We start from the raw sequence: 10,439 nt of genomic DNA, 5'->3' as shown, positions 1-10,439 counted from the left end.
TCTTTAGTGATAGTAATGTGACTGTAATATTATTTTTCAAGTTTACTCCATCTCTTATTCTTGATGGCATAACCAATAATAAAAATAGTGAATAAAAATTTGTATGTTACTCTTGGTAAGAATTTTGACTGCAAAAATATAAAAGAGAAGAATTTTAAAAAATTTAGAAGTTTTTTTTATTATTAAAATCATGTTAGAATTGCCTTTTTTATAGGCAATTTAAACATTTAATTTTAAGATAAAAGATTACAACTTTCTAGCTTAAACGTATATAATTTTATTTTAAATAGAGTTCCAACAAACATAACTTTTTATTCACACCCTAACAATCCCCTCAATGATAAAAAATTGTGTGATCGGAATAAAATACAAAGTAGTTATGAAAATAAAGAGTAGGGGCGAAAAGTCATTGCATCAAGTAAGATAGCTTTTAATCTTAAAATTTTTGTATTAAAACTATTAGATTCACTCGGGTAATTAGCTACTGCGTTGTTGTTAGTGGCCACTTCATCGAACCATTAGTGGGTGGATTTTAAGAATAAAAAGGATTCTTTTTAGCACATCATCACGTGAAAAGCAAGGAGCTTGCCACCCATTATAGAGTGTGGGGCACTCTTGCATCTAAGAATATATGATCCTGAGGTTGTTCTGGTGATGCTTGACGAGCGAGTGTTTACTTGTTAATTTTTTAAGAAGGAATCTGGAAAAGAATAAAGTCATCTATTTCACTTTGGGACACCATTCCTCACCTCTCCCCGCCCTCCCTCCCTCCCTCCCTCTTCCGCCTCTCGGAAACCGCCGCATCCAATAAGGCTTCAGATTTCTGCCAGGTGCTTCCTTTTCTATCATGCTTTTGTTTTTAAAATTTATGGGTGTTTTCATTTATTTTATTGTAATTATTATTCAGAGACAGAAATTCTATTTTAATAATTAAATAAAAAAAAAACAAATAATCGATCCGATGAAATCTCTGCTAGTGAACGCAATTCGATTTTAATAAGTAAATTAAAAAAATATATAATCGGATCCGATGAAATCGCTGCTCGTGAACGCAACTTGAAGAAACGCACAATCAGCCGATTCTAATATTTTCTTTTTCAACCCCCCCCCCCCCAATTTACATGATATTATCCGATTTTTCTCACAGTTATTGTTGTAATAATCAAGCCGTGAATTCTTGAACCCAATTTTTTTTATTTTATTTTTTAGTTTTATTTTAAAGTTGAGAATATAAATCAATTCAAATCTTTTAGGCTCGATCGATAATTTGTTAATTAGTTTATGCAGCAGCTGGAGTGGAAGAGATATTACTGCCGGAATGGCCGAAAAATGTGCTGTTTGGTTGATTCTTCTTTTTTGGAATTTACCAAATTCTTCAAAATTATTGTGTTTTTAACAACAAATCGATTTCCTTGGGTTTTATGCTCGCTCACACATGGAAAAAAGAAAGAAAGAAAAGAAGTTTAAATTTTATAATTTGGTCATGTTAACGCGAAAAAATAAAAATAACAGGTCTACCTTGATAACCCTACATGATATATCTTTCTTTTTAGGACTGCTCAGCTGGTCTTGAGTATGAGGTGAAAGCTTGAGAGCATGTGGAAGTGTAAAACTAATGACTTAGTTCACTTCACCCCAAAGGCTTAGCTGTGCATCTAGTTAGGAAGAACATTTTATAACTCACCTCAAGGTCGAGCATGGTCAGGGTTATTGTGTTGTCTATCCCGAGAAAGATGTGCCTGTAAATTTAATCTTATTTCAACAAGGGTTGTTAAGTTGATTCTTATCAGTCTGCTTATTAGAGTTGATGATAACATGAAATATTCATTGTTAATGCTCGTCCTTTTCTTCTTCTTTTTCCTAGCTTAAAACATCCTAGACAATCTCTTTGGGATCAGAATCTTTGAACCTAAAACCACAATGAATAGAAATTAATGCAAGTTTGTCATTGTAAACATTGCATCGATGATGTATCACAAGTGTTGCTAGAAAACATCAAGTTAAAATTGAAGCACCATGAGTTTCTCTATGGCTTGGTTTACCAACACTCACCATCTGTTGGTGCGGCAAGTTATGAACTAGCTGGCTAGTTTTTTGCTTCCTTGGTTTTAGAAGCACCATGAAGATTCAGGCCCAAATCTTGCTTATAATACCTGAATACCCAAGATCCTAGCACCTTGCCCTGAATGGTCGTGTATATTTGTTATGGCTGTTCAGATTTTATGCATCCATATTTGGCAGAATTCTTTAATAAAGTACATGCTATTAGATGGAAGTTCTTTTTAAATCTATTCGAGTCTGAATAAACTGATATTCCAATTTTCATGACTTTGATGTGCTCTTACTCTTCTGCTGTTCCTGACTTTCTTTTTAGGGTCTATTCTAACGTGCAATATAATTAATTTTTTTTGTGGTGATAGAAGTGATTTTTTTTGGTTGGCCAAAACCCCATGGATGCCAATAGTTGGAGGCCCACTGCCCCAGGCGGAGAACCTGTGATGGACACTGGTGATTGGAGAACTCAATTGCAGCCTGACTCACGGCAAAGAATAGTCAACAAAATGTAAGTATCTGTTTGCTAACATGTGCAAGTGCTGAAAATTAGTATATCTTGTATTTACATGAAAGAAAAAGAGAAGGGCAAAAGGTTAATTAAAATCAGCAGGACTGCCATGAGGCAACCTCAAGTATCATACACCTCTGTTTTTGTCTTTTTCATTTTTCATTTGTTTCTCACAAGAAGTGAACTTGAGGGAATAAAAAGTGCTGGGAAGTAATTTTTGTTGGAACTTCTTGTGTAACATCTTCTTTTGATGATGACCTCTTGGATGGCTGCATGAAGCTTGTTCCGCTTTAAATTTCAAGGTTAATCTATTGCTATGAGCATTGGTGTTTCAATTTCAACCTTGAGTTGCAACTGAACTTAAATGAATAGTGTTGGATTTGGACCTTCTATTTGCTTTACTTCTACGGGATTGAAATGATAGTGATCTTAAAGTACAAAAGCAGCAGACAAAAATCAATTAGCCACAATAGTGTATGGTTTCCTAGTTTCTCAGTATAAAGTTGAATGTTTTGGTGATATCTCTACATCCAAAATCATATAGACAGCTACTGTTGGCACTTGCAGTAGCCAATGAGCACTGTAGAGTATATGTTGCAGCGTGAGATAAGATTAACTCATTGCATTTTCATAAATTAAAAGGATTTCTCTTCTTTTCTTTGTCAATTACAGTGCATGTATAAAAGTTTTCTTACTCAGACTAAATGCTATTGTAATGTTTTCATAGAGTTCCCCTGGTTTGCAACTAATGCACTTATATACCGTGGAGCATAGCCATAGCCATAAATGGAAGGTTCTTCCAGTTCAAGAAAATTAACCATGAAGCTCGTAACTAGAATTTTAGACAGAAGGGTGGCCAAGTGAACTCCTATACCCTGTACCTCTGGAATAATACGGGGAAAGGAAGTAAAAATAGATGTCTGTATGTTGATGCCATATATTACTTGAACAACACTCGGCTATATCATTATTTGTTTTTACCTTTTGCTAATGATTCCGTTGTATACATTTCTGATATTGGTGTGGTGCATGAGTTCACGGTTCTTTCTCACTGCTGCTAACTTCTCTATACCTGCCTTGTCATTAAAAATTAAATGTAATGTTTTACATGTGTAGAATGGAGACATTAAAGAGGCATCTTCCGTTTTCTGGTCAAGAGGGATTACAAGAACTCAAGAAAATTGCCGTACGGTTTGAGGAAAAGATTTACACTGCCGCCACCAATCAGGTATTCGGCTAATGCTAGGTTCAATAATTTCAATATTCTCTAGACATGAATATACACATGCATAAGTTTTGTGGATTTATGCATGTACACATGTGTGTGTAGTGTGTCCACACTTCCTCACTGGTCATTCTGTAGAAGTTCTCATCTTTTCGTTAATTCTCTTGACAAGTGTTTTATTTAGAGTGGCCAAGGTCCTTTTCAAGTACAAGGGAAGTGTGCAAAATGCAAATAACAAATCAATACATAAATAATTGAATAAAAAGAGAGGACACAGAAGTATATCCTCACAGAAGATGCAAATACAAAGAGCCTAGCATATTAGAAAGAGCATAAATCCCTTTTCCCCCTTCTCTTGTAACATGGATTGCGCAGAGATCTAATGTTTTGTTTTTGATATCTGATTTCAGTCTGATTATCTGCGTAAAATATCTTTGAAGATGCTTACAATGGAGACCAAGTCTCAAAATACCATACCCACTGGCAATGGTAACAAACCCCTGGATCCAGGAGGTAATAATGCAGCCAAGCATTGAATTTCTAAACATCCTTACCTTTTGTTTTATAATTCGCATTGTTATCAAACTCTTTTACATTTTATTGCTGCATATTGCTATGTATATACCTTGCTTTAATAAAAAAGTCGAGTAATTGATGAATGTTCAAAAAAATTACAGATTATTTTTGTACTTTTATGCTTTGAGGTAAAACCATCTTAATTATTTACCTCATAACTTTACGTGTGAACTGTCATTGTTTCATTTGTTTTTCTTGCTCAATGCCTTCTTTTTTTCCTTTGACTTGGTTTTCCTTTTTGCCTTTTATCTTGAACAGCATCTCATAGTATGCCGCCTCAAGTTCACAACCAAGGGCAGTCGCTCCCTATCTCATTGCCCACTAATCAGTCTCAAGCACATCAGCAGTTATCACAGAACATGCAGAATATTAAGTCATCTAATGGAGTTCAAAGTTCTGCTGGTTTACAATCAGCAATGCCTTCTGTCTCCGGTTTAACCCAGACTATCTCAAACACTGTTGGACAGAATGCTAACATGCAGAGTATCTCTGGTGTTTCACAGAACCCAGTGGAGAATTCAATGGGACAAGGGATTCCCTCCAATATGTTTGTCAATTCTCAGAGACAAATGCCAGGCAGGCAACAGGTTGTTCCTCCACAGCAACAGCAGCAGTCCCAAAATCCTCAGCAGTATCTTTATCAGCAGCAGATACAACAACAGCTTTTAAAGCAGAAGCTTCAACAGGGAAATCATCCACACTCACTTGTGCAATCTCACATCCACCAGCAGCAGCAGCAAAACTTGTTACAGCCAAATCAGTTGCAATCTTCTCAGCAATCTGGTTTGCCAACATCAACTGTTATGCAGCCTTCAATGATGCAAACTGTCTCTGGCCTTCAACAGAACCAACCATCTTCTGTCCAACAGTCAACACAACCAATGCACCAGCAACATCCACAATCAGTCCTTAGGCAGCAGCAGCAACAACCTCAACAGTCTGCTGGTATTCATCAGCAGCAAACACCAATGATGCAGCAGCCACTATTGCCTCCACAACAGCAGCTAATGGGGCAACAATCAATTACGACTAACATGTCGCAAAATCAGTTAATTGGACAGCAAAACATTGTTGGGGACTTGCAGCAGCAGCAGCAGCAGCAGAGATTGCTAGGGCAGCAGAATAACCTTCAAAATCTGCAGCAGCAGCAGCAGTTAATGGCTCAACAGAATAACCTCTCAAGCATGCATCAGCAACAGTTGGGCTCTCAAAGTAATGTCACTGGTTTACAGCAACAGCAGTTGCTTGGAGCTCAGCAACAGCAATCAAATCCATTACAACATGATCTGCAGCTAAGGCTTCAAGCATCAGGCTCCTTGCTTCAACAGTCAAATGTGATTGATCAGCAAAGGCAGTTATATCAACCTCAAAGAGCCCTTCCAGAAACGTCGTCAAGTAATTTTTTCTCATCCTTGCAGCTTTCTAACCTTGCTCCAACTTTAATTTTGCAGCTTTGTGCTTTCATGTTAGATTATAACATATTTATTTAAATTTCTTGAAAATACAATAATGGTTCAAGTCAGTAATGCTCTTTTTGGTAGCTTTATGAGCTATGGCTGCCACTTATGGCATCAGAAATGCGACTGCTATTGGAGCCATTGCAATCACACATATATTTGTTACGACATAATGCCATACAGTGCATTGCAACAACTCTTCACCTCTCATAATGGTTCAAGTCAGCAATGCTCTTTTGGTAGCTTTATGTGCTACTGATGCCACTGCTATTGAAACCTTTGCAATCACACTCGTTTGTTGCCACATCACACCCTCCAGCTCATCGCACCAATTGTTCACCTCTCATTTTGAATTTAACGGACATGAATTTTAAAAATATATGCATAACTGTACAATGCATTTGACACTAGGGTAACTAATCATCAGCCAATTGATTTTTATGGGAAGAAAGAAATTAGCAAGTGGACTAACTCTGAGGCACTTAAGGTTTGGTGTGCTGATAAATCATCACCTTGCTGGAAAATCTCATGATCACCTCCTCGATGCTAATTCTGTAAGGCATGTGAAGTGTTTCATCCTTAACTTGTTAAGGAACAAGGACTGTGATGCATGGCTATCTATTTTTTATGATTGAGATGGTTTATTTTAAAGATTTTCCTGGTTAGGAGGTAAAGTGTCACTTTTGTGCTTTTCTTCCTTGATAAATTGTTTGAGCCTTTTTTTTTTAATATATAATGAACACTTGTTGGAGGGGGGTCTCTCTGTCTGTTTGAATGATTACATAACGTTGAGATGGAGTCCCTAGTACTCCAAGTCCAAAAAGGACTTGTATTCCTATGTAAGAAAATACTAATGGTTCTATCTAGGATAGGGAAAACCTATTAAAGCTCCTTATTCTTTAGGAACAATAAAATACTAAATAGAAATAAAACCAAGACCTACAATATTCCATAATTTTCAGCAAGTGTGAAAATTACAGAAATACCCTTGTGTGCAGAAAACATTCAAAGCATACATGCATTCTAATCTTTTGTTGGCTGTATCAAAATTTTTGTAGCATCCCTAGATTCTACAGCAGAGACTGGACATGCAAATGGTGCTGATTGGCAAGAGGAGATCTATCAAAAGGTAATTTCTTTAGCTTACTGTTCATGTATGTGATTGTCTTGCAAGATGTCAATGGAAAAGGTCTCCTGGAATTTGGTACAAGGGAGTTTTATTCAGCTATGGTTGTGATTAGTTAGGAAGCATTGTAAGTTCCATGATTGCAGCAACTAAGAAACGATAAATTACTGATAAGATGATTAAAGGTAAATATTCAGATTTCTAGGTCAAGAGGGTTATTTTCTTGGTACTGACACGACAATTTTTTCTATTGCAAATCTCTCCCTTTCAATTTTTTCGCTGTATTTCCATACATTTATTGTGTGGTGAATTATTATTTTATTATTTCCAATAAGTCCAATTGACAATACTTCTTACTATAATAGACAGACTTGAAAACAAGAGTGAACTGTTTCTGAATAGTCATCGTTATATTTGGTTAAGTGAACAGTTGTTTTCAAGATTACAATCAAATTTGTTCTGAAACATGTGACAATGGAAGAAAGGAAAATAAGTGGACCTAATCCATTGAATCATGACCATGTCCAGTATTGTTGAATTTTATAGAAAACGAGGTTGAAATTCTGAATCGTTTAATGGCTGTAGTTGCAACTCATAACTGCATATTCGATGAGGTCAATTTTTTTGTGCCTGGGAGGGTACTAAAACGGGAATAGGAGTGGTTGTAATTAGGATATAAGGGTTATAAATCTAAAGTTATAAAGCTAAGAAGTGTTTACCAAAGTCGTGACATCCATTGACTTGAGTGAGAACAATAGAAAACAATGGTGAGTAGGTTGCCGTGAGACAAAGTAACTGAACTTGACCAACCCCTGAATCTTGTCTGAAGGGGTAACTACACAATCCTTTGCATCTTTGCATGCAATCAATAACTATATTCTCTATTGAGTTTTCAGCATTGATTCCACTCTGCTATTTTGATCTCAAACAATATATGCTGTCCTCTGCCATTTTATTTATTTATCTATCAATTCTCTCAAGTTTGCTTATGTTGCTTTCTGACTCTGGCACCTGAAGAAATCAAGCATATGATTGATAATGTTTTGCTGGTTATATGTACTTCATAGATCAAAGTTATGAAGGAAACGTATTTGCCTGAAATAAATGAAATGTACCAGAGAATTGCTACCAAGTTACAGCAGGTAAATTGTCTTTGTAATTTTTTCTGATTTATTTGCTCACACATGATTCATAAACCCCCACAGTTGAGCTTTTGTATTAATTTGTTTTCCCCATCAGCATTGCTTGTCACTGTATCATCTGCACTAATTACCCCCCCCCACCCCCAGCCACCCCACAACCATGCATTGACACAGAAGAATTTGAATAGAAACATTTTTTTCACTTATGTTTTACTAGTTTTGCTACGAAGGGTCAACACAATTTTTAATTCTCGTGTATGTTAACTTTGCTTTCCAGCATGACCCTCTTCCGCAACAACCGAAGTCAGAACAGCTTGAAAAGCTGAAGGTATTCAAGGTCATGTTGGAGCGCTTGATAACATTCTTACAGGTCTCTAAAAACAACATCACACCTGCTTTCAAGGAGAAATTGGGTTTCTATGAGAAGCAGATTGTAGGTTTTCTAAACCCAAGCAGATACAGGAAGCCTATTCCTAATCTACAGCAAGGACAACCTCCCCAACCTCATATTCAACCTATGCAGCAACCCCAATCTCAAGTTCCTCAATTGCAGTCCAATGAAAATCAACTGAATCCCCAGTTGCAATCAATGAATATGCAAGGTTCTGTACCAAAGTTGCAGCAGAACAATATGTCAAGCTTGCTGCATAATTCTCTTTCAACTTTATCCGGGGATTCGACGTCACAATCAAACATGATGAATCCAACACAACCAGGCTCCAATTTGGATTCTGGACAAGGAAATGCACTGAGCTCATTGCAGCAGACACCTGTAGGATCTGTACAACAGAATCTCGTGAGCATTTCCCAACCAACCAATGATAACACATTGTCAGCACAAAGTGGGGCGAGTATGCTGCAGCCAAATATTCCCCTTCAGTCGAATTCCAATATGATTCAACACCAGCATCTAAAACAGCAGCAGCAGCAGCAGCATGAACAACAGATGATAGAAACACAACAACTTAAACGATTGCAGCAACACCAGAATTTAATGCAGAATCAACAGATGCAGCAGCAGCAGCAATTACACCAGCAAGCTCCATCTCCTATGCCAGGAGATTCTGACAAACCAGTTTCTGGTATTTCCTCACTCTTAAATACTGGAAATATTGTACACCAACCATCTGTTGCACAAGCACTGGCTCCCTCCCTTGCAATTGGCACTCCTGGGATATCTGCTTCACCTTTGCTTGCAGACTTTACCAGTCCTGATGGTGCTCATGGCGGTGCTTTGACAACTGTTTCTGGCAAGTCAAATGTTACAGGGCAACCACTTGAGTACTTGATTGAAGCGGTTAGTGATGCTCTCCTTTTGGTTTTACTCCACCCCACCCTTATTTTGGAGGTTTCTGAAAAAGAAAGAAACTTCTTTGTGAATGAGATGGTGATGCTGTAATTTTTTTTCCCAGGTGAAATCTCTGTCTCCCAAAGCACTTAGTGCATCTGTCGGTGACATTGGCTCCGTTGTCAGTATGATTGACAGAATTGCTGGTTCTGCAGCTGGTAATGGATCTAGAACTGCAGCTGGTGAGGATTTGGTAGCAATGACAGGATGTCATCTTCTTTCGTTTTTGTCTTTTTTATTTTTCACGTGTTTCTCACGAGATGGGAACTCGAGGGAATAAAAAGTGCTGGGAAGTAATTTTTGTTGGAATTTCTTGTGTAACATCTTGTTTCAATGATGACCTCTTGGATGGCTGCATGAAGCTTGTTCCACTTTAAATTTCAAGGTTAATCTATTGCTATGAGCACTGGTGTTTCAATTTGAAACTTGAGTTGCAACTGAACTTAAATGAATGGTGTTGGATTTGGGGCCTTCTATTTGTTTTAACTTGTACAGGGTTGAGGTGATAGTGATCTTAAAAGTACAAAAGCATTAGACAAAAATCAATTAGCCACAATATATAGTGTATGGTTTCCTAGTTTCTCAGTATAAAGTTGAATGTTTTGTTGACCTCACTACATCCAAAATCATATAGACAGCTACTGATATATATTGCTGAGTGAGATAAGGTTAACTCGTTGCATTTTCATAAATTAAAGGGATTTCTCTTCTTTTCTTTGTCAATTACAGTGCATGCATAAAAGTTTTCTTACTCAAGAGTAAATGCTATTGTAATGTTTTCACAGAGTTCCCCGGGTTTGCTACTAATTCACTTATATATCTTGGAGCATAGCCATAGCCATAAATGGAAGGTTCTTCGGGTTCAAGAAAATTAACCATGAAGCTCGTAACTAGAATGGCCAAGTAAACTCCTATATCCCGTTATCTAGAACCTTATTTAATCTGCTGTGATGAAACATAAGCTATAGGGCCAAGCCTGATATCATTAGTGAAGCTTTTTTA

The 10,439-nt window shown here is 37.0% G+C and overlaps 1 protein-coding gene across 5 annotated transcripts; it reads left to right on the top strand.

Moving 5' to 3' along the window:
• Positions 1-526: 526 nt before the first annotated feature.
• Positions 527-10,046, top strand: LOC118045844 (mediator of RNA polymerase II transcription subunit 15a). Of its 5 annotated transcripts, none has more exons than XM_073408098.1 (10): positions 527-830; positions 2,421-2,563; positions 3,680-3,791; positions 4,199-4,301; positions 4,623-5,759; positions 6,880-6,950; positions 8,015-8,089; positions 8,367-9,142; positions 9,203-9,386; positions 9,502-10,046. In XM_073408098.1, exons 2-10 carry the CDS (start codon positions 2,451-2,453, stop codon positions 9,715-9,717), a joined length of 2,787 nt encoding a protein of 928 aa, XP_073264199.1. In that variant the 5' UTR covers positions 527-830; positions 2,421-2,450; the 3' UTR covers positions 9,718-10,046. The 5 variants fall into 5 exon arrangements, with proteins under 5 accessions (XP_073264199.1, XP_034910463.1, XP_073264200.1 ...); XM_073408099.1 differs by having other exon boundaries at positions 528-830; positions 8,367-9,171; positions 9,289-9,386; XM_035054572.2 differs by having other exon boundaries at positions 2,485-2,563; positions 8,367-9,386.
• Positions 10,047-10,439: the final 393 nt, after the last annotated feature.

Source organism: Populus alba, chromosome 3 (assembly GCF_005239225.2).
Source record: "Populus alba chromosome 3, ASM523922v2, whole genome shotgun sequence".
Lineage (NCBI taxonomy): Eukaryota > Viridiplantae > Streptophyta > Magnoliopsida > Malpighiales > Salicaceae > Populus > Populus alba.
Note: the sequence above shows the minus strand (reverse complement) of the source record. Positions and strands in the feature narration are given on the sequence as shown.

What these genes read in the sequence shown, in the direction of transcription:
- LOC118045844 (XM_035054571.2), top strand. Translation starts at nt 2,451, where the DNA reads ATGGATGCCAATAGTTGGAGGCCCACTGCCCCAGGCGGAGAACCTGTG. An exon ending in CAAAGAATAGTCAACAAAAT is followed by an intron (nt 2,564 to 3,679) that starts GTAAGTATCTGT and finishes TTACATGTGTAG; the next exon opens with AATGGAGACATTAAAGAGGC. An exon ending in ACACTGCCGCCACCAATCAG is followed by an intron (nt 3,792 to 4,198) that starts GTATTCGGCTAA and finishes ATCTGATTTCAG; the next exon opens with TCTGATTATCTGCGTAAAAT.